Source organism: Eschrichtius robustus, chromosome 7, assembly GCF_028021215.1.
Source record: "Eschrichtius robustus isolate mEscRob2 chromosome 7, mEscRob2.pri, whole genome shotgun sequence".
NCBI lineage: Eukaryota > Metazoa > Chordata > Mammalia > Artiodactyla > Eschrichtiidae > Eschrichtius > Eschrichtius robustus.
This window is the reverse complement of record NC_090830.1, coordinates 78,015,801-78,040,399: the sequence shown is the minus strand read 5'-3', so window position 1 is coordinate 78,040,399 and position 24,599 is coordinate 78,015,801. Positions and strand designations below refer to the sequence as shown.

Sequence of the window (24,599 nt, the reverse complement as noted above, 5' to 3'; positions counted from 1 at the left end):
GCCCCACTGGCATGCAGTTACCTCAACAGAACATCACTGCCTCTGATTTACTAGAGAGTACCTTGAGGAAGACCTTAACTCCCACTTTCCTGGGATGAAGAATTTAAAGGAATATGACTTTTACTTAACTACCATGTACAAAATAATTACCTCTACATAAATTCAAAAATGTTGTGCTGGGCTTCCCTGGTGGCACAGTGGTTAAGAATCCACCTGCCAGTGCAGGGGACATGGGTTCGAGCCCTGGTCCAGGAAGATCTCACATGCTGTGGAGCAATTAAGCCCATGCACCACAACTACTGAGCCTGTGCTGTAGAGCCCAGGAGCCACAACTACTGAGCCCACACGCCTAGAGCCCATGCTCCGCAACAAGAAGCCACTGCAATGAGAAGCCCGTGCACCGCAACGAAGAGTAGCCCCTGCTCGCTGCAACTAGAGAAAGCCCGTGCACAGCAACGAAGACCCAACACAGCCAAAAATAAATAAATTTGTTAAAAAAAAAATGTGCTATTTTTTAAAATTGTACGAGGATAAAAAGGAACTCAGTAGGGGGTTGAGATCTGCTATATATATTTTTTTTCATTTTAATGACTATAATTGCTTTGTGATCCTAAGAGATAAGAGTATATAAAAAGAATGTAGAATCTGTTATGAACAATGATCTTTACATTTAGTATATATTTTCAATATTAAGATAAAAGTTGTAACCAAAATTATACCAGGCACATTTTGGCAGTTAGTATAAACCCAGCATTGACAAGCCACATGCCAAAAGATGTTCGCTTCCAAAGCACAGGAGAAAATGAGCAAGGGCCCATATCCAAACTAATACTTCAACTTTCCCTCTGATTTTAACAATTGTCATCTCATCAGTTCTGGCATTTTTGATTGCCTATGATTAGGAACTTCTTTTATTAACACTGCTGGCAGATGTGCCTTGCTGTAGGCTCACCATCTGCTCTGCCTTCTTATGATGTTGGCCTGGAGATGACCTTTTGTCACCACCTCTTTATCAGTTGATCTCTGATGTGCCCCTCTGAGATAGGAGGGATTTATCTGATTAGGTGGCCTGATCTGAGCTAAGCAGGCAGGATAGAACAGGTCGGTTTTTCCACCCACTCCTTTATCAGTTGGTGGGCAATGGCTAACTTGGGGGGCAACCAGAATGGGAAAGCCCCATTCTGTTGCTGATAAGATGGGTTGTCTTTCCTCAGGGCTGTGGCCACCTCATCATGACTGAACCAGGCAGCTGCTTCTAGTTCTCTCAAGTTCACCTGGATCTGAAAGACATAAGGAAAAACAGGATATATGGTTAGGAGATACAAAACTTAGAATACGATGGCCAAAGATGAGAAAATGGTTCCAGAACTGAGCAATCTTAGAAGGTAATATCTGGGATCTATAGTCTGGGAGATAATCAGTTCTAGATAGGGTCCAGAAGCAAAAGTACCATAATTAAGAGATGAGAGTTAAGTATATATTTTAAATATTAAAAAAAAATTTAAAAAATCCTGGAAGCTCAAATAGTAAAATATTGAGTGGTTTGGGAATTCCCGGGCGGTCCAGTGGTTAGGACTCGGCACTTTCACTGCTGTGGCCCAGGTTCAACCCCTGGTTGGGGATCTAAGATCCTGCAAGCCATGCAACGTGGCCAAAAAAAAAAAAAAAAGAGAGAGAGAGTGGTTAACATTGAGAGGTAAGTTATGAATAATACTTTTCTCTTTGTGCCTAACTTACATAACTAAAAAAAGAACATATAAATGTTATCTTCTTTAAAGGATGTGTTAATTAATGATAGTCAAAAGCATAGTATCTGCCTTGCAAGAAGCAAAAATGCAAACTGCATCCACAGGGAGCTGAGACAGATTAGATATTATTCATTGTATAGAAACCAAAGCACAAAATAGACAGACTTTGGCACATAGGGACCACAAACACCATCTGTCAGGGATGTTAGAGCAAGATGAGGTGGGATAAGACAACATCTAAGTCCCTTTCAATCAGAAGTTCCTATGATTTTATATTATTAGTCCCCAACATCCTGACTCGAGCAATAATACCAATTCTGAAATCAATCATTGAATTTTATATATTTATTGTGTGCCTAGTCTATGCAAGACTTTGTTAATTTCCTGATGATGAAAGATAAATTGTTTCATGATTGAGATATATACAAGGAAGAATGGTGATTGTGTTGGCACTCCCAATTTTTATGGTGATTAGTTGTTTATAAGATTGCAAATTCCTTAAAGGTATAAATCATATATTACATGTCTTTGTATAATCTAAACAATGCTGGACTAGACAGGTGCTTAGTAAGTACCTACGGACCAGCTTGGATGAGGCAAAGGATATATCATAAGGGAAGCATCAGAACTCACCTCTGTCTGCCCTGGTTTCACAGTTGCATGACAAGCAATCATAAGTGCGCCATTAGGAAAGGGCCAGTGCTGAGATGCAGAGTATTGCAGTCTTTCCACCTCCAATCCCACCTCTTCTGCAACTTCTCGCCGGACAGCCTCTTCCAGACTTTCACCTATAAGCACACAGATTAATTCAGGACAGCCCTGCAGCAGGAAGGGTGATACAGAAGCCCGTTGGCGAAAGGAGCGCAAAACTGGCTCCAAAGTCAATGCAATACTCTTGGGAGAGCCCTAAATCTCCGAGTCTCTACACTAGGAATCAAGTCTGAAGTTGGGTATTGAACCGCAATACTTGAACCTACTAGGTTAGTTACACAAAATAAGAGTCGGAGAGGCTACTGCTGCCCTCAGGTTTTTAATAAAATTCAAATGCCGCATTTCACCATTTGCAAATTTTACCCCAATAGACTGACAAAACAAAAAAAACCTGTAAATAAATATTAAATTCTAGTTAATATAATATTAATATGCATGTTGAAATATTTAGGAGGAAGTGTACTAATGTCTGCCATCTATGCATCAAAAAATAAGATGGATTAATGGGTGGATAGAGGAATGGATAGACAGATACGTGATAAAGTAAGCATAGTAATCATAGAATTTAGGTGGTGAGTATATGGGTGTTTACTGTATAAATCTTCCAGCTATGCTTATGTTTGAAAATTTGCCTATAAAATATTGGAAAATTGATGCCACAAAGTAGTTTTCTTGATATAATAGGGAAGAATGTGCTTGAGACACCAAGCACTATGGCAACAAGAATAAGAAATACATACTATTTCATACTATAAGATTTCATGTCTTTCAGTGTTATCTGTATATGCCCGAAATTCCTTACCTATATCACAAAAACCTGCCAAGGCAGAATACATTCCCTTGGGAAAGGAACTCTGGCGGGCAAGCAGGCATCGAGTCCCATCTGACACCAGAGTGATCACCACAGGAGTCATCTAGGAAAAGGGGATGGAAACTTGGGCACTAGGGCTTTGGGGCCTGTTAATGAAACAAAGTAATGGGTAACTAAGGAAAGCCTTTTAGCTGTACAGGCTCCCATCCCCAAGACAGAGTAGTGCACAGCCTTCTTGGATTACTGACCTTTTAAAGCGATGCTTACCTGTGGATAATAGATGATCTTATTGGAAGGGCACACACGCTTGCTGCCAGCCACATTCTTCTTGGTGGGCTGCCCACTTCTGCTGCAGAACTGATGAGCATCATGCCAACGGAGAAGAGCCTGAGCCTAGGAATACAAAGATGGGCTTGGTTTCATCTGGAGAGAATGTGAGGCTCATCTATAATGGTGCTGGGGCTACTATTAAGAGCAACTCAAAGGGACACACCCATCCCTTTTCAGCTCACCTACTTTAAATGCTTATTAACTATTTAAACTTTAAAATAAGGAAACTATTCGAACATAGTCCTCTAGCATCTGAAGTATGAATTTTATTTTATTTTATTTTGGAGGGCTGTGCCGTGTGGCTTGTGGGATCTTAGTTCCCTGACCAGGAATTGACCAGGCCCACAACAGTGAAAGCCCAACTCCTAACCAAACCACTGGACTGCCAGGGAATTCTCTGAAGTATGAATTTTTAAAAAGCATATTTTAAATGTATTATGAATTATTTTTAAAATATAATTTATAAAATATCATAATGAACACCCGTGAACTTACGAGCCAGCTTAAAAAGAAAACATTTTCAGTATAATTAAACACCCCAACATGTACTCCTCCCCAATAAAGTTGGAATTTTTTTGCAAATAAAAAATGTTTAGGGACTTCCCTGGTGGCCCAGTGGGTAAGACTCCACGCTCCCAATGCAGGGAGCCTGGGTTCCATCCCTGGTCGGGGAACTAGATCCCGCAAGCATGCCGCAACTAAGAATCTGCATTCCGCAACTAAAGAAGTCTGCATGCCGCAACGAAGATCCTGTGTGCCGCAACTAAGACCCGGCACAGCCAAAAATAAATAAATAAATTAATTAATTAATTTAAAAAATGTTTAGAGATACCTCTTTAAATGGGCAATCAAAAGCACTTTAGCAAGTGAAATCTAAAGCTGGAGGACAAGTCGTTAAAGCAATATAAAATAACTTCTCATGATGTATATGTCATGCTGTGGGTCATTAAAAATGTTTATAAGGCTGATAGATCATATTGCCAGATATCTGCACACCCTCAGGAGACAATGGTACTAACAACGGTCCTGCCAAAAACGGGGTAAAAGAAAGGAGAATAAGCAATCTCCCTACAGCACATTGTCCTTCTGCCAAGGTTTGTAGGAAGGACTATGATCTGAAAAAAAAAAAATCAAATGTTTCCCATATACACTACTTTGCTTAATTTCCTACAGAACCAAGAAATCAATCTACCGTGGATAGCAAGGAGGCATCCTTCACATTCAGCTGAAAGAGAGCCTTCCTCAGCCCAATGAAAGACCCCTTGAGCTCTGTCTCCATTTCAGGTTTCTGTAAGGAAGCTAAAAAATGAGAAAAGAGAACAAAATGAAATGAATGTCAAACTTTACCTCAGGGACCCTCTCAAGTATATTCTGTTAGAACAGTGTTTCCCAAACTCACCTAATATGACTCAACTAGGGAGAATAAAAAAATATACAGGTTCTCAAACCCCTGCCTGGAGATTCTGAATAGCAGGTGTGTGAGGCCCAGAAATCTTTATTTTTTAACAAGCACCAGGAGATTCTTATATTCAGGCCAATTTGGGAAACATTAGAGCATAGTGTTTCCCAAGATCCTCTTCGGGGCAGTAAGAACATTTGCACTAGCCACACACTATCCCTGGAAAAAAAGATGAAAGGGGACCTCTAAGCTCCTATCTGAACCTCATTCCAGCATCATTACATTTACAGCTACACCCTGAAAGAGAGAAGGAAAGCCTGACAGGAGCCATGAGCCTCTAGCAAACCAGTTCCCAAATGCAGGTCTGAAGACCCAGAACTACTCCAAGGTAACATGTTTATTCACCTGCATTGATAAGAGAAATAAGAATAATGTCATGAATTTTAAAACATTTCTTATGAAATATTTAAGACATATAAAATGTATAAAGGTACAGAGAATAATACAGTAAACATCTTTGTACCACCACCTAGCTGAGAAAGAAAGCATTAAAATGTCCTTTAAGTGATGATGATGGTAGATGGTACTATCTTTTAAGGTCCTAACTTAAGAAAAATTGAAATTGTTTTGTATTCTTAAAATGTTCTTTGAAATTTTACTATTATGTGGAATCCCGAAGTCTAAGAACCACTGGGAAGTACCCATCAGGAATAATGTTATGTACCATTTATGGAAGAGGAGCTATTTAGACCTAGATCCAGAGCAAACCATGCTTCTTGCTGTTCGGAGCACCCAATTAGCACGGAATCTTCTATTGTTTGCATGTCCTGCCCAAACTTACCCAGGAGCCTTTCCAACTCTAAGAAACACAGAAGGAGAAGGGAAGAAAACAAGGGTTTTAATTAAACCATCAGAGCCATACTAGACTTATTGGAAACCATCTACTTCAACTTGAAGTAGGTACAGCTGGCTTCTAGTCACCGCCCTGCAGCTAATTAGCTATGTAATCTTGGCCTAATCACTTAACCTCTCAAGGCCTCCCTCCATTTTCTCATCAGCAATCTGAAGAGTTTAAACTAAAGGAATTCTTTCTGTGTAACACTGTATTACTCTATGATTGTATCATGAAAGGAGCATATCCCCTACTTTTAAAGATACATGATAGTTAATTTATTAAAGCACTGAAAAAAAAATAAGTGTCAAACTTAAAATGGTAGAGAGACCAAAGCAGTTCTATAATTTACTCTTCAGATCATGCTGCTTTTGTGGGCCAGGGTAGACTACTCATCTGAGACCCTGGTCTGTAAAGACAAGTGCTGTATAGGGAGAAAATCTACTCTCCTGTGCATGAAGGACTCATATTTATTTGTTCATAATACAAGATTACATTGCTAATCTATAAATAATGTTTAGTGCCTTCTGATAAACATCCTCATATACTTATGCACTGCTAGAAACTACCTATGTAAGTATTCCAACATCTGACCCTGGCAATGTATTTAGAAGTTTGTGCATAGTGACATCACGTAAAACTCAAGGTAGCATCTTGAATGCCAAATCCCAATGGCTTAGATATGTCTAGTTATATACCTTAAAAGAGTGCTCAAAACAATTTTAGTTCACATTTAGTTTTGATCCTTCTAAGGAGAAATTAAGTCATGATGCAAATCTTAAACAGTGTAACAGTGAACAGCTCCTTGGAGGCTGGAAATTGCTGGTCCAAGGCAGGGGTTGGCAAAATATTTCAAGTTCTGTGAGCCATACGGTCTCTGTCACAATACTCTGTTTTACCATTGTAGTGCAAAAGCAGTCATAGACAATATGTAAATGAATGAGTGAGGCTGTGTTCCAATAAAAATCTGTTTACAAAACAGACATGGGTTCCAATTTGGACAGCAGTTTTCCTGACCCTTGGTTTAAGGCTATAGTGGTTCATACCATCACCAAAAAATATTCGATTGGGCAATTCAGGTTTATACATTAAATTATTAATTGGCAAAAGAAGTTTGAAAAATCTGGACTCTAAACTCGGAGGATTCTTCTCAGGGATTTGATATGGACCGAGTTCTGCTTAGCGGCCACAGCCTGGTCTACTTTACTAGTCTACTTTGGGCTTACCTAATAGGCTATGCTGGGGGGCCAGGTATTGATGTTCTGATTTCTGAAGCAAAGGAGCCAGGTTATGAAAGAGGTAAAATGCTCCTGTCTGCTGGGCTTTTTTACATGCATCATCATCTTCCTTCAGCTCAGATAAATACCTGTGTTTTGGAAATAATCAAAGCATTACAAAACCACACTTGAAGTCTTTTACAGCATTCATCTTTGAGAATTCTGTTCCTGCACTGGTCTCCTACCACGGTTATTTCCTTTTATTTATTTACATCCTAAATTTCTTTAAAAAAGGATTTGAGGTGGCTACAGGGGGTCATTCCCTCCTTTGTCCTACTGTATACCTTGCCCATACTTCTGTGGTTGCACTTACGTGGTGCCATTTGTTAATCTGTGTCTCCCCTGAAAGACTATGATCTTTTGTTTTTTTTAACATCTTTATTGGAGTATAATTGCTTTACAATGGTGTGTTAGTTTCTGCTTTATAACAAAGTGAATCAGCTATACATATACATATGTCCCCATATCTCTTCCCTCTTGCGGCTCCCTCCCTCCCACCCTCCCTATCCCACCCTTCTAGGTGGTCACAAAGCACTGAGCTGATCTCCCTGTGCTATGCAGCTGCTTCCCACTAGCTATCAATTTTACATTTGATAGTGTATATATGTCCATGCCACTCTCTCACTTTGTCCTAGCTTACCCTTCCCCCTCCCTGTGTCCTCAAGTCCATTCTCTAGTAAGTCTGTGTCTTTATTCCCTTCCTGCCCCTACGTTCTTCATAACCATTTTTTTTTTTTTTTAGATTCCATATATATGTGTTCGCATACGGTATTTGTTTTTCTCTTTCTGACTTACTTCACTCTGTATGACAGACTCTAGCTCCATCTACCTCTCTACAAATAACTCAATTTCATTTCTTTTTATGGCTGAGTAATAGTCCACTGTATATATGTGCCACATCTTTATCCATTCATCTGTCGATGGACACTTAGGTTGCTTCCATGTCCTGGCTATTGTAAATAGAGCTGCAATGAACATTGTGGTACATGACTCTTTTTGAATTATGGTTTTCTCAGGGTATATGCCCAGTAGTGGGATTGCTGGGTCATATGGTAGTTCTATTTTTAGTTTTTTAAGGAACCTCCATACTGTTCTCCATAGTGGCTGTATCAATTTACATTCCTACCAACAGTGCAAGAGGGTTTCCTTTTCTCCACACCCTCTCCAGCATTTATTGTTTGTAGATTTTTTGATGATGGCCATTCTGACTTGTGTGAGGTGATACCTCATTGTGGTTTTGATTTGCATTTCTCTAATGATTAGTGATGTTGAGCATCCTTTCATGTGTTTTTTGGCAATCTGTATATCTTCTTTGGAGAAATGTCTATTTAGGTCTTCTGCCCATTTTTGGATTGGGTTGTTTGTTCTTTTGATATTGAGCTGCATGAGCTGCTTGTAAATTTTGGAGATTAGTCCTTTGTCTGTTGCTTCATTTTCAAATATTTTCTCCCATTCTGAGGGTTGTCTTTTCGTCTTGTTTATGGTTTCCTTTGCTGTGCAAAAGCTTTTAAGTTTCATTAGGCCCCATTTGTTTATTTTTGTTTTTATTTCCATTTCTCTAGGAGGTGGGTCCAAAAGGATCTTGCTGTGATTAATGTCATAAGAGTGTTCTGCCTATGTTTTCCTCTAAGAGTTTTATAGTATCTGGCCTTACATTTAGGTCTTTAATCCATTTTGAGTTTATTTTTGTGTATGGTGTTAGGGAGTGTTCTCATTTCATTCTTTTACATGTAGCTGTCCAGTTTTCCCAGCACCACTTATTGAAGAGGCTGTCTTTTCTCCATTGTATATTCTTGCCTCCTTTAACAAAAATGACTATGATCTTCTTAAGGGCAGGGTCTGCCTTAGTTCTGTATCATGAGTAATTAGCATATTGAATGGCTCAATTCAATAAGTATTTATTGAATTGAACTTCAAGGGTAATAAATATTTACTGAATTGAACTTCAAGGTACTTTGCCAATATTATGCTGTGAGGCAAGAATTTACATGCAGTGGAGTGAAAGGAAAACAAGTTCGGTGATAAAACATCAACCACAGAGCACCTAGAGATGGGAGCAGACTTTATTATTGCAGACAAGGAACAAACACTATACCTTCAGAAACCCTTATTCAATCTAGGGATGGTAAAGAGCAACTTTTATCTTCCATGCACTCTTGTTTCAAACATCTATTCCCCCAAGTGGATGCCGTTAGCTTCTTATCTCTACTGAAGGGACCATTGATGAAAGTGAAGCCATATTTGACCTACACTTATTTAATAAGTGTAATATTTTCAATAGCCAAAATTAAAATGTAGAAAAAGAGTACATCCTGTAATTAGTTTCTCTAAAAAAAAAAGTAATGGAGCAAGTTCTGTACCTTCATTAAGGACGGCCTAAGTCTATCCTTTCAAGAGCCTTGGGAATCAGGGCAGGAACCGTGTGATTCAGGGAGGACTGAATGTGGATTCTCCTTCTGTGGCCTTAGGGATAATGATTTTTTTTTTTTGTTTTTTTTGGCCATGCCGCGCAGCCTGCAGGATCTCAGTTACCCGACCAGGGACTGAACCCAGGCCCCAGCAGTGAAAGCCTATGGTCCTAACCACGAGGCAACCAGGGAACTCCCAGGTATAATGATTTTGACCGCTGAAAGCCCTACAACAGACTCTCACGTATATGGCATATTTTGTCACTTAAGTAGGAAACACAGTTTACAGATATTTTCTGTAGGATCTGGGAGCTGTTGTAACACCAGTAGAGTTAGCTCCACATGAAACTACAAAGTAAAATGATAAACATGCCCCAGTGGCATCTATAGGAACCTATTTTTGACTGTATGATAAAAGCGATTGCAGTGAGCTCTTTGTAACCAGAAGACAAAAGAAACCTGAGATTTGAATACTCATGATATTTTTATACTTATTGTGAGTGACTGCAACCTCCTGGGACAAAGTCTAAATGTATGTCAAAGGAGAGCTATGTGCCACTCAGAAGTTACCGAATATAAACAATAGAACAAACTGCTAACTTCGTAAAAGAACAGTAGGAGTGATACAACCTGTGCTTTGCCCTAAAGACCCTAAAAAGCAAAACATCTACAAAAACATCCAGGTTAAGGTCTTAAACCTGGGGCCTCACTGGAACTGGTACTGAGATCCAAAAAGTTCCTTGCATTCTTCTTGATTGGAACACTTTTTTTAGAAATGCATTTTCTTGCTGTGCACCTGAAACATTGTAAATCAACTATACTCCAATAAAAAAATAAATAAGCTAGAAGGATATATTGTACAGCACAGGGAATATAGCCAATATTTTATAATAACTTTTAATGGAATATAATCTATAAAAATTTTGAATCATTGTGTTAATCACCTGAAACTAATATAATATTGTAAATCAACTATACCTCAATAATAAATAAATAAATCACTTAAAAATGCATTTTTCCCCTATAAGTGTAATAGTTTGGAAACCATAACACACTAAGATTATCAAACTTAAACTTTTTTTCTTATTAATTTATACCCCCATAACATAGGAGCAGATTTTTTAAAAAATAAATTTATTTATTTATTTATTTATTTTTGGCTGCGTTGGGTCTTTGTTGCTGCGTGCAGGCTTTCTCTAGTTGTAGCGAGCGGGGGCTACTCTTGGTTGTGGTGTGCGGGCTTCTCATTGCGGTGGCTTCTCTTATGCAGCATGGGCTCTCGGTGCACAGGCTTCAGTAGTTGTGGCTCACGGGCTTAGTTGCCCCGTGGCATGTGGTATCTTCCCGGACCAGGGCTCGAACCCGTGTTCCCTGCATTCGCAGGCGAGTTCTTAACCACTGCGTCACCAAGGAAGTCCCCGAGTGGTGGGATTCTGGATGATTTCCCTTTTTTTAAAAAAATTGGTAACTGTATTTTCTGATTTCTATAGAATGACTATTTTGTAACTTTTTTAATAAGAAAAAAGGGACTTCCCTATGGCGCAGTGGTTAAGAATCTGCCTGCCAATGCAGGGGACACGGGTTCGAGCCCTGGTCCGGGAAGATCCCACATGCCACGGAGCAACTAAGCCCGTGCGCCACAACTACTGAGCCTGCGCTCTAGAGCCCATGAGCCACAACTTCTGAGCCCGCGTTCCACACCTACTGAAGCCCGTGTGCCTAGAGCCTGTGCTCCGCAACAAGAGAAGCCACCGCAATGAGAAGCCCGCGCACAGCAACAAAGACCCAACGCAGCCTAATTAATTAATTAATTAATTACATTTTTTAAAAAAAGGATCCCACCACTCAGAGATGATCATTGTTTATACCTTGGAATTCTCCAAACTATTTATTAATATTATGCATCTATACATATACAATAAGTACTTTTAGAACTGATCTACTAATTTGTAGCCTTTTTTTGTAAGCACATTAACATTTTTCACACCATATTCTTTACTAATAGAATTTTATTTTTCTTATGATTTTTTATTCATTTTCAATACATTTAATCACTTTAACACTCATTTTTTAGACTTCAGTTAATTCTGTTATTGTTCTTAAGAGTCTCAGCCTGAGAACTGTAAATAACCCAAATGTCCCACAATATCTAAAACAAGTAGTGCAATTTTGTTGTCTTCTCAGTCTTGCTCATGTAAGATTGTGTATGTTTACGTGCCTTTAAATATTGAACTGGGCACTCATGTATGGCAGCGCTTTCAGTGTGGGAAGCCCTGGTTGTGAGTGTATCCCTCCAGAGAGGTTTTACATCTGCAAGTCTACAAATACTACTTAAAGTCTTTTCTTAGGTTGGGGGTTTTGGACCACACCACGTAGATGATGCAAATTTAAACCCCAAAACTGAATGAGAGCAGGCTACTGATATCAAATTCACAGATTTTAAATTTGCCCGGGCTGGGGACAAAGCAGTCCTTTATCACCTTCCTGTACTGGTGTAGATTTTTTTTTTCTAGTCTGCCTTTCACTGTGGTTCAGTTCTTGGGGGAGGGAGTTGCGGGGGGATGGGGGAGGTATGCAGGTGGTATGCAGGGACTGGAGTTATCTACCTTATTTTCAGGAACCTTAATGAACTATTATTCAATATAGTTTTTAATTCTATCATATGGTTATAACGTGATTTAATTAATTTTTCCCTTACTGTTCATTCATCCATTCAACAATATTTCAGTGCCTACTATGTGCCAGATACTAGGGTTTTACGCACTAGGGGTACCATAGTGGAAAAGACAAAGTTCTTATCTTTTTTTTTTTTTTTAAGTCTTTATTGAATTTGTTACAATATTGCTTCTGGTTTTTTTATGTTTTGTTTTTTTGGCATGTGGGATCTTAGCTCCCCAGCCAGGGATTGAACTCACACCCCCTGCATTGGAAGGCGAAGTCTTAACCATCCGCCAGGGAAGTCCCCAGAGTTCTTATCATAAAAAAAGAATCTATATTTAAGTATGTCAGACATTTTAGATATTGGAAATTTAGTTGTTTAGAAATTCTCTAATTATAAATAATTTGCATTGAACATCTTTTTATGTAAATCTTAATCATATATCCGTAATCACCAATATAGGATTTTGAGATATTTATATTTTATAATTTAATGGACCAAAGATATAATAATCAGAGCTCAGTTTGGTCAAAACTCACCGTGTCTTAGTGACATAGGTTGACAGCAGCCTACAGCACCAAAAAGATTTTCTCCTGCGAGTAATTCCACAATACAGGGACATTGTCAGGTCCTTAGGGGAAAGAGGAGTTTAGAAAAAAGAGAGATCATAGCATGCAATTTAAAGTAATGAATCACCAAAAGGGTTATACTTTAAGCCAGAATAGGATCACTATTTAATATTAAGGAAAGATAAACTGAATGGGAGTCAGATGATCTGGCTTCTAAATTACATTTATACTGCTAACTAGCTGTGGGATTTCAACTTTTCAGTACCTTTCCTAATCTACAAAATTGAAACCTGTTCTGCCTACCTAATAGGTTGTTGTGAGAATCAGCTAACTATCCATGAAAAAAATATGTGCTCCTCCTTCTATATTGTGGAATTCTTGCTGGGTGGTAGTCGCCAAGCCAAGGCCTACATTTCTCTCCTCCTTTGGTCCTTTGGTGGGACCAAAACTAGGTCTTAACAATGGAATGTGACTAGAAGTGATGTGTATCTCTTCTAGGCTGACACAGTTAAGCAGTGGTATGCCTTCTTCATCCTCTATCCCCATCTGCTTGGAAGACTCTGGAATGGCAGAGCCATTAGATGGAAGAGCCTGGATCCCTGAATCACTACATGGAGAAAAGCCACCCACCAACCAAAGAGTCCCCACCTTGGACTTACTTGTGAGAGAGAAATAAGCTTCTACCATATTAAGCCACTGAAATTTTGAAGTTTCTTTACAGCAGCTAGCATTACCCTAATAGACCAAGTAAGCCTAGGAGTGTCTCCAGAGTAATGGAGCCAAGTTTCTCAGAATACATGAAAAGCAAAGTCCTTTTGAAAATGAAGTAAGAAGAATCCTGTAGATAAGAAAAATATAAAATTACAGGCATTTAGGAAAATATTTCAAAAGGCAGCTATGCAAACCCACATGGATCTAAGATACTTTTTAGGTCTCACTTTGAGAGGAAAAATAATTCTATACCTTAAGAATCCATTCTGCAGAAGGTGATTTCTTTTAAATTGTGTAACAGTAAGTGTTTTATTCTCCCTGAAAAGTACAGTTCACATTAGCAATAAAAAAGTCAAAGAAGTTCCACTGAAACAAGAAAATCAGTACAGTTAAATAACCAACCACCCTTTTAACTGTTCCCAAGGGAAGCAAGCTTTGACACTAAACCACCAAGGAATGTCTAAAGTTTAGGCCTACTTCTTGGTTGCATAATTATGAATCACTGATGACTAATACTTGGACAGTTTTGGCTATAATCTATGTCCTAACCAAGGGTAAAATATATTTAGTAAGTGACATTCAACAAAATATTTATTGAGTACTGACTTTATGCAAGCTCTCTTAAGGGACACAATAATGTATAGGATAAACATCCCTCAAGGGATTCTAGCAGGAGAGAGAAAATAAATATATAGCTTTCACAGAAGGCAGTATGTGATATGTGGGTTATAAAGCACTCTAGGAGAGTATTAAAAGTACAATCCCTATTTTAATAACCCAAAGACTTCTGTGATATACTGGAGGAAATGAATTTAAAGTCAACATTTCTGTCTCATATACAACTCTGAGAGTGTAAATTGATACGATATTTTTGGACGGCAATTTGGAAATATCTATCAAAACGTGAAAATAAGCATCCCTTTCCCCTAGCAATTCCACTTCTAGGAATTTATCCTAGGAAGAAAAGGATATGTACAGGAATGTTAACTGAAAATTATGATAAAATGGAATAATATACAGCTATTAGAAATAAACAGATAACAGTAGAAAAAATATATGTAGTAACAGGGAAAGATATTCAGAATATATTGTTAAGTAAGAAAAGCAAGTAGTATTTGGTTAGTTTAGCATGATCTAATTAATTTATAAAGAAAAGGATACATACATATACATACCAATATAATTAATTGGATATGTATTTATTTATATTTTTAAAATGACTAGAAGTCCACATACCAAAGTGTTAACGGTGACTAATTTGAAAGAGTGGGATGGACACAGGGATTGAAAAGGGTACTTGTAATTTTGACATTTCTGTACTTAAAAAAAATTTTTAACCATGTGTTCATATTTTTTGTACAATAAGATAGCATGTAATAAAACAGTAGTTCCCAGGACTAACTTCACTGTGAGGCTTTTTCCAGGCCACTGTTCGCAGTAGCACTTCATCTCATTCCCTGAGAACCATAGGGAATTTCTTTGGTGAGTTCCTTGAATTCCTTTGGTGAGACTGTAAGAGTTGTTTGTAGTTATGACTACCAACTAATCTGTGTGGCCCACTGTGCTTCGCTGCCTGACGTTTTGCCTAAATGCAATCAATGCCTACTAAATTAGCCTTAGCCAATTGTGGATTATCATGTCCTGCTGACTCATATGTTGGTGGTCACCGAGCTTGTACAAGACATAGTAAAGTTCCTAATGTAGCTTAAAAAAAATTGATAATCAAAAGGAAAACCAAATATATTTTAACTGAGAATTGTACCTTCATTGGTACAGTCAAAAACCCAATAAAGATTAAGTCTAATACCTTTTCTAAATGGTCCCTTGTTTATTTTTTCTACACATCTTATATAAAAGCAGTGTAGACTAAAAAGTCAAAGAAGAGAAAATGATTTCCTTAAAATTCAGCTTTAACCATACTTTTCTCTTTCAAATAGATCATTTAAATTATCAAGTTAATATAACTATATTACAGGACATCTAGAAAACAGAATTGTAAGAGTGCCCATAACATCACCCCATTAATATAACTTATAATTTATATACTAGTCTTTTGCACATACAACCTTTACACATTTATAGTCAGTAAACATTTTTTCAATTTGCTTTCATGAAACATGTCATAAGCAGTTTTCCATGTTTTTGTATAAGGTTTACTTATTGATTTTTTTTGACTGTATAATATTATACCAAGTAGACTCCCATCCTTATTTTTCTAAATATTCCCCTAATTTTAGACATTTAGGTGGCTCTGATTTTAAATTACCAGAAATAAAATACTGCTAAATACTTCTGTGCTGATATTTTCAGGTTACCTCTTTAAGATAAGTTCCCCTACATAGAACTACTGGGACAAAATTTGTTTTAAAATTATATGGCTCTTTCTACACATTGCCACACTTACAAAGTTTGATAGCATTTGGTTAAAAAAAAAAGAACTTTTATATTTCTTTGATCACTATTGAGATTCAAAGTATTTTCAGATTTAATAGTTCTAGCACCCCTTTTGTAAATTGTCTGTTTGATGTTCTGTGCTCATTTATTTATTGTGGTTTTTACTCTACTTTTGACCATTCTAATTTTTAAAATGGTATAGTACATTTACAGCATTTTCCACAATATGATCGCTGAAATGCATTGTAGGAACCACTGCTATATGTATTGCTTTTCTCTGGGAAGCTGCCATTCAGACTGAACCTCAGCACAAAAAAAGAGGCTTGTTAAAACAGTCAAGAAGCTATGTGAGATTACTTTTAGGATAAAAATATAATTTCTTATGGCCATATATTATTTAGAAACCTCATGCAGGAAAAATTTGCTACTGCTTTTCTGAAATGGTTTGTGATTTTCACCTTTAGGGGTCTTCGGTGTGATATATTATTCAAAATGTATTGACCCAAGGGCTCAGACTTGGTAAACATGCTGATCAACAACTGGTAAACATGCTACATATGAAACTCACATCCACCTGTTCAAATTCCCCATTAGGAACAGGATAGTTGTTTTTGTTTGAATTGGCAACTATTATTGTACTTTACGCCTGATGGCACACTGGGGATAAAAATGCACTATTCACAAAATTAGTCTTGGAAGAAAATATTAGCACCATTATTTTACTTTATATGACAAGCTCAGGCCTGCCTTCTATTTTGTTTTCAGTGCAAATTCATGTCTCCTCCAAAGCAAGAAAGGGACAGGGAAGTAAGCACTGGAGAGACTCAGACTTTTGTTCCTGGCTTTCCCACTGACTGAATTTGTGACCTGGTGCTGTCACCTAACTTGTTGGGGAGCTTGGTTTCTGTCTCACTTCTCACAGGGGAAGAAAGGAGAGAAAAGGGATCTAAAGTGTGTTATAACTATGTCAGGTTTTGACATACCTAATTCTCAGATGTGTTAGACTGTAAAATCCTTAAGAGTTGGGATTGCATCTTCCCTATCTACAGCATCTTGCATAGTCCCTATCACAGTATAAAACACAATATATATGAATGAATGAATGAATGAATGAATTTATTCTATTTTAAAAGAGAGGAAGATAAAGCTTTGAGAGGTAACCATCTGAGGTGACGATCTAGGGAGCAATAGGTAGAAACTCAGGGCTATCTGGTTCCAAAGCTCATGTTTTGATGAGAAATACATGGGAAATCACCTTCCAGCATTCATGTACTATTTAAGTTTTTAGAAAGTACAATTTTTAAAAAGTACTTTTAAAAGTAAGTTTTTAAAAACGACTGATAGAGATAAAAGGTAATATTATTTTGACCAAAAAACTATTAAATAATGATGAGGCAAAGCCCTTAAGAGGAAGAATTTCTCTGAACCTCCTGTAATAAATGATTCACATATGCTTTGCATCCTGTTCATCTTAACAGAAGAAAGATTAATTTATAAAGCACTACAGCATGACAAAAAAGCCCATCTCGAATCTCTCTGGTTACTTCTTCTAAGAAGAGGCCAGGTTCAGTAGTGTTTGAGAGAGTTCTTTTCAGGGAGTCTGATTTTTCATGATTGTGGACCTCAGTGGGATGGGAAATATGCAAAACTGAGGAGCTACTGGGAAACAGATTTCAAGGCCTCACTGACCAGCTTTATGGTTTGCTTTATAAAACATAATTTTTCCTCCCTTAATTCAAAATAATTCAGGCACAATGCAGAGAAGTTAACAAATTCCATTTTTAAACAACTCTCCTAAAAAGTATCAGAAAATTATTAGCTGTAGTTAATCTGATAGCTCCACAAGTTATGATGCAAAACTGTGGTCATTGCCTGGTTTCTGCAAGAAGGAAGAGAGTCTGACAGAGAACTTTTTTCAAGTTCTGATTATGTCTCCCCATAAAATTCTTCTTCCACTTAGAACCTGAATAGGTTTCTCTTCCCCTGTACTTACTCTGAATTCTCTTGGGGATGCCTGCCTAGGCCTCAACAATCAGCAGAACCAGCAAACTCCAAATGTTGGACTCTCTTTCCTCAATGGACGATTGCTCCCTCTGCCACACTTCCCAGAACCCTCCTAGAGATGCACTCTGGGAAATGTAGTTCAAGCCCCAGGCACGCTGCTATGCCCTCCAACTGCAAAGTTAACCGTGGTTGTCAAAAGCACGGATCTTCTAAGATCTAAATTCATTACCAGGAGAACTACTGCGGTAGTTTTAGCACTAGATCCATTTTCAATAACAAAAAGATAGTCTTTAAATCCATCCTCCTACACAAAGGCATATTTAGGGTGGGTCACGTGGAGAGGAGTATTGGGATGGGAATTCAGATACCTTTCAACCTTTCTGGATCTCTAACTCTATCTATGTCTGCTAAGTTTAGAGCTAGCTCTAAGATTTCATGAAATTCTGCCAGTTTGAAAGGACAGGACTGTGTCTAGATGTGTTTGAGCTTTTGGCAGAATGCGTCCCTTGATGAACCAGGGCAAGAAGATTCCATCTGACTGAAAGCAGTCTCTCAACAAAACTACTCTGGTGCTGTTCCTTTTTCTTCTTACTACTAAAGTTATTTGTTTACATGGAAGACAGTTTTGAAGGCCATTCTTTCAATATATATTTAATAAGTACCAAATGTGCTTGGAACTGTTATCCGCACAGGATACAGCAGGGAACGAAACACATGAAAATTTCTATCCCCATGTAACTTACATTCTAGAGGAAGAAACAAATAAGTAAATATACAATGTGTCAGGTGGTTATAAGTGCTATTTTATACAGGGTGGTCAGCCTCATTGTTAAGGTGATATTTGAGTAAAGACCCTAAAGGAGGCGAGGAAGGAGGCCAAGTGGATATCTATGGGAAGAGATTTGTAGACAGAAAAAAATCAGCAGATGCCAAAGCCCTAGGGTGGAAGTGTGCCTGGCAGTTCTGAGGAAAGGCTAGGACAAAGCATGGTGGTCAGAGATGAGGTTAAAGAGTAGCCAAGCACCAGATCACGTAGGGCCTTGTAAGTCTTACAATTCTTATAGAGCCATTGTAATGCTTTCGGCTTTTACTCTGAGAAGATGTGATGTTACAGAAAAGTTTGAGCAGGAGAGTGAGATGATTTGACCTACATTTTATTTTTTAGTTTTTTTTTTAGTTTTTAAAAAAAATTTATTTATTTTGGCTGAATTGGGTCTTTGTTGCAGTGCACGGGCTTCTCACTGCAGTGGCTTCTCTTGTTGCAGAGCACGAGCTCTAGGCGTGCGGGCTTCAATAGTTGCAGTGCGTGGGCTCAGTAGTTGTAGCTGGCGGGCTCTAGAGCGCAGGCTCAGTAGTTGTGGCGCACAGGCTTAGTTGCTCCACAGTATGTGGGATCTTTCCAGACCAGGGATCGAACCCATGTCCCCTTCATTGGCAGGTGGATTCTTAACCGCTGTGCCACCAGGGAAGTCCCTTGACCTACATCTTAAAAGAATCACTCTGTGTGCAATTAGACTGTAGGGGATAAGAGTTATTAAATCCTGAAGTCATTGTTAATATGTACCTAGGTTATGTGGGAAGGAAGAGTAGCAGTTCTGGGTAGTTGACCAGTTATTTCTTTTGGATCTTACTATTAGCACATGAACCCAAGCTTTTTATTAGATTGATTCATTAGCCTTAAGGAAGGCACAGATAATTTGAGGGAAATAAGATATAAAGTCAGTGAATTCCAAACAAATGGGGAAGAATGCTTAGAGAAAGTTAGGGCTCTAATAATTTTTTTAAATCAAAATAACTGTATTTTTGAGCAATTAAGTGTTAAGTGCTATAATAATAAAAAATAGTACTATGGTCTGAATGTTTCCATGCCCCCCCCAAAATTCATATGTCAAAACCCTAATGCCCAGTGTGATACTTTTAGGAGGTGAGGACTTTGGGAGGTGATTATGTCATGTGGATGGAGCCATTATGAATGAGATGAATGCCCTCACATAATAGGCCTGAGAGAGCTCCCTTGCCCCTTTCACCACATGAGGACACAGCGAGTAATCTGCAACTTGGAAGAGGGCCTTCCAAGGACCTGAGCATGCTAGCACCCTGATCTTGGAATTCCAGCTCCAGAACTGTGAGAAATAAGTTTCTGGTTTTTTTGTAAGCCACCCAGTCTGTGGTATTCTGTTATAGCAGCCCAAACAGACTGAGACAAATAGCTAAGATTAATTAAGCATTTACTGTATTCAGGCACTATGCAAAGTGTTTCACATATTTATCATTAATCCTCACATCCTAAAAGATACATATTATTATTTGCACTTTACAGATGAGAACACAGAGGCTTAGAAAAGTTACGTAACTTGTCCATATTTACACAGCTAGTAAGTAGAAGGGCTGGATTTTAACCCAAGCCTATCTGACTCCAGACAGACCTTGTGTCTTTGACTACCATAATGTACTATAGGCTTGGGTTATATCTGACTGGGTGTGGGGCAGGGAAGCTCAATAAAAATATTGGAAAATATTGGAATGATGGAAATAATCTCATGTTCATAGATTGGAAGACTTAATTTTGTTGAGATGACAATATTCCCCTAATTGATCTACAGATTCAATGCATCCCTGTCAAATCACAGGTAGCTTGTTTGCACAAGCAACAAAAGAAAAAATAGGACTTCACCAAAATTTTAATACTTTTGTGCTGCAAACAATACCACCAAGAACTTGAAAAGACAACCTACAGAATAGGAAAAAAATGTATTGACAGTCATACATTTGATAAGGGACTTGTAACCAGAATTTGTAAAGAATACTTACGACTCAGTAATAAAAAGATGAATAACTGGGGCTTCCCTGGTGGCGCAGTGGTTGAGAATCTGCCTGCTAATGCAGGGGACACGGGTTCGAGCCCTGGTCTGGGAAGATCCCACATGCCGCGGAGCAACTAGGCCCGTGAGCCACAACTACTGAGCCTGCGCATCTGGAGCCTGTGCTCCGCAACGGGAGAGGCCGAGACAGTGAGAGGCCCGCGCACCGCGATGAAGAGTGGTCCCCACTCGCCGAAACTGGAGAAAGCCCTCGCACAGAAACGAAGACCCAACACAGCCATAAATAAATAAATAAATAAACAAATAAACCCAAAGTTTAAAAAAAAAAGATGAATAACTGAATTTTAAAATGAGCAAAGGATATGAATAGACATTTCTCCGAAGAAGATACAAAAATGACCAATAAGGGGCTTCCCTGGTGGCGCAGTGGTTGAGAGTCCGCCTGCCAATGCAGGCGACACTGGTTCGAGCCCTGGTCTGGGAAGATCCCACATGCCACGGAGCAACTGGGCCGGTGAGCCACAATTACTGAGCCTGCGCGTCTGGAGCCTGTGCTCCGCAACAAGAGAGGCCGCGATAGTGAGAGGCCCGCGCACCGCGATGAAGAGTGGCCCCCACTTGCCGCAACTGGAGAAAGCCCTCGCACAGAAACGAAGACCCAACACACCCAAAAAGAAATAAAGAAATAAATTTAAAAAAAAAAAAAAAAAGAATCTTAACTTTGCTCCACTGAAATATCTGCTTACTCCCTCACCAAATCTTTAAAAAAAAAAAAAAGACCAATAAGTACATGAAAAGCTGCTCAACATCATTAGCCATCATGGAAATGCAAATCAAAATTACAATGAGATACCACTTCATACCCACTAAGGTGGCCACATGGAGAAAATGGAATCATCATATACTGCTTACAGGATTGTAAGTGGTGTAGCTGCTTTGGCAAACAGGTTGGCTGTTCCTCAAACAGTTAAACATAGAATTACCAAATGACCCACCAATTCCACTCCTGGGTATATATTCAAGACAACTGAAAACATATGTCCACACAAAAACTTGAACACGAATTCTCATAGCAGTATCATTCAAAATAGCCCCAAAGTAGAAACAATCCAAATGTCCATCAACTGATGAAGGGATAAATAAAATATAGTATATCCATAAACAGTATTTTATTTGGCAATATAAAGGAATGAAGTACTGATACATGCTACAACATGGATGAAGCACGAAATATTATGCTAAGTGAAAGAATCCATTCACAAAAGATCACATACTGCATTTATATAAAATGTTTAGAATGGGCAAATCTATAGAGGTAGAAAATAGCTTAGAGGTTGCCTAGGGGTGGGGATGGGGGAAATGTTGGAGGAGAATGGGGAGTGACTGCTAGTGGAAACAGAGGTTTGTCGTTTTTGTTGTTGTTTTGGAATGATAAAATGTTGTAAATTTGATTGTGGTGATGGTTGCACAATTCTGTGAACCCACTAAAGATCACTGAATTGCACACTTTAAATGGTAAGTTATATGTTATTTGAATTATAGCTCAATAAAGCTGTTAAAAATATTCAACCAAATCATTAATTATGTTAAACAATTATAGTACATGTTTAGTAAATACAGCAAATATGGTGTAGGTACCTGTAATCCTCATAGTTTTTTTAGGTCATAAAGTAAAAATTGTCTTTCCTAGGGCATGCTTAAGTTCAATAAAGTGGCTTTATTTAATCACATAATAATTTAATACCATATACTCTTTAAAATTTTATTTATTTATTTATTTATTTGGCTGCACCAGGTCTTAGTTGAGGCACACGGGATCTTCACTGCCGCATGCGGGATCCTCGTTGCTGCGTGCAGGATCCTTAGTTGCGACATGTGGGATCTTCAGTTGTGGCATGTGGGATCTTTAGTTGAGGCATGCGGGCTCTCAGATGCAGCATGTGGGATCTAGTTCCCTGACCAGGGATGGAACCTGGGCCCCCTGCATTGGGACCATGGAGTCTTAACCTCTGGACCACCAGGGAAGTCCCCATATACTCTTTTTTTTTTTTTAACATCTTTATTGGAGTATAATTGCTTTACAATGTTGTGTTACTTTCTGCTGTATAACAAAGAGAATCAGCTATACGTATACTATATCCCCATATATCCCCATATCACCTCCCTCTAGCGTCTCCCTCCCACCATCCCTAGCGCACCCCTCTAGGTGGTCACAAAGCACCAAGCTGATCTCCCTGTGCTATGCGGCTGCTTCCCACTAGCTATCTATTTTACATTTGGTAGTGTATATATGTCAATGCTACTCTCTCACTTCGTCCCAGCTTTCCCTTCCCCCTCCCCGTGTCCTCAAGTCCATTCTCTATGTCTGCGTCTTTATTCCTGTCCTGCCCCTAGGTTCATCAGAACCATTTTTTTTAATATTCTGTATGTATGTGTTAGCATATGCCATATACTCTTTTAAGGGCACAAATTGAGCCTCAAGTCATTGAATCCCAGTCTAGTTTTTGGTGGTGAAAGTAACAATGTATTTTATTTATTGTTTTATGAAAATTCTCTGTTTATTTTTAATTTTTATTTATTTACTTTCATTTTTTTTTTGGCTGCGTCAGGTCTTACTTGAGGCATGCGGGATTTTTTGTTGCAGCATGCAGGCTCTTCGCTGTGGCGTGTGGGCTTCCCTCTAGTTGTGGCGTGCAGGTTTTCTCTCTCTAGTTGTGGCGTGTGGGTTTTCTCTCTCTAGTTGTGGTGTGCGGGCTCGAGGGCGCGTGGCCTCTGTAGTGTGCGGCACGCAAGCTCTCTCGTTGAGGCACATGAGCTCAGTAGTAACAATGTATTTTAGAGATATGTATTTATTAATTCATTGAACATATTCTTATTGAAAACCTATCATGTGGCAAGCATCATGCTAGAATTGGGGACACAATGGTGAATAACATGCTGTCTCTGCCAGAAAAAATTAATTATGCTTGTACATGTGTATATGGGGTATGTGTGAGTGTCTCTGTGTGTGTGTGTGTGTAAGCATGTAAGCATGTGAGACAACAGCCCATTTACTCAGTGTTTGACCAGTTATAGGAGTGGATATTAGGATGTAGGGGTACCTGAGCAAACTTGGAGAGAAATTGCAGGTTCATTCTGTAAGCAGGCTTACCGTTGGATATTGTCTCATTTCATGTGAGACAAGAAATAGATCTTAGCAAACAGGGTGGGAAGTGGTTTCATGAGGGCCCCTGAAATAAATAAGCCACTGGCAAAGAGCCCTGTGTGTCTGCATAGCCAGTGGTGTCATGTACACTGGGGAGGTCCTTATGCTTCTCTTCAAGAGCAAAGTACAATAGGTTTCCTTCTCTTCCACCTCCCCAAATATGGAGTAATGTTTAACACACAGCGGGGAGTAGAACCAAGACTAAAGGCCATATTCAGCTGGAAGACAAGATGAAACAGGACAATTAGTGTATACCAAGGTAAACATTAATTTGAATACATGATTTTGTTAGTATAATGCAGTCACTAGACTATGTGTTTCTATTTCCTGTTAATTGAGCTCTTACTCTCTTTGCTTTAATTCTTTCATTAAAAAAAAAATTTTTTTTTTAATTTTTACAACTACTTCTGGGACATTTTATTGTAGTCACTAGCAATTCCATCAGAAAGCTGGCAAAGTTAAAAAAGAAAAAGATAGAAAATTGTCACTTTCATTATCAGTTAAAAGGTCCAGCAAAAGGCTTTCAATAGTGGGTTATAACTATAGCTAACTTTCATTTCTCTAGTGTCTTGTATAGTGTCATCTTTACCCCAATATCCAGAGGGGTTCTAGGTATAAGACAAAGTGTACACTGTGTGTGGTTACATTCCCAAAGTAAT

General features: G+C 38.5%; 2 protein-coding genes across 11 annotated transcripts in view; one reads left to right on the top strand and one right to left on the bottom strand.

Moving 5' to 3' along the window:
• ECD (ecdysoneless cell cycle regulator) overlaps positions 1–14,554 on the top strand; it is a 43,345-nt gene extending 28,791 nt beyond the window's left edge. The window contains exons 15-16 of the mRNA XM_068547794.1: positions 5,290–5,387; positions 13,303–14,554. Coding sequence (XP_068403895.1) covers positions 5,290–5,340 — 51 coding nt within the window. The 3' untranslated portion in view covers positions 5,341–5,387; positions 13,303–14,554. The remainder of the gene's footprint in view (positions 1–5,289; positions 5,388–13,302) is intronic.
• On the bottom strand, positions 659–18,007 carry NUDT13 (nudix hydrolase 13). Of its 10 annotated transcripts, none has more exons than XM_068547798.1 (11): positions 17,903–18,007; positions 13,768–13,833; positions 13,464–13,642; positions 12,775–12,866; positions 7,118–7,257; positions 5,724–5,858; positions 4,793–4,899; positions 3,538–3,663; positions 3,262–3,373; positions 2,382–2,536; positions 659–1,280 (listed from the first exon to the last, which is right to left on the bottom strand). In XM_068547798.1, exons 4-11 carry the CDS (start codon positions 12,855–12,857, stop codon positions 1,080–1,082), a joined length of 1,059 nt encoding a protein of 352 aa, XP_068403899.1. In that variant the 5' UTR covers positions 12,858–12,866; positions 13,464–13,642; positions 13,768–13,833; positions 17,903–18,007; the 3' UTR covers positions 659–1,079. The 10 variants fall into 10 exon arrangements, with proteins under 10 accessions (XP_068403899.1, XP_068403904.1, XP_068403905.1 ...); XM_068547803.1 differs by having other exon boundaries at positions 5,841–5,858; XM_068547804.1 differs by lacking the exon at positions 5,724–5,858.
• Positions 18,008–24,599: the final 6,592 nt, after the last annotated feature.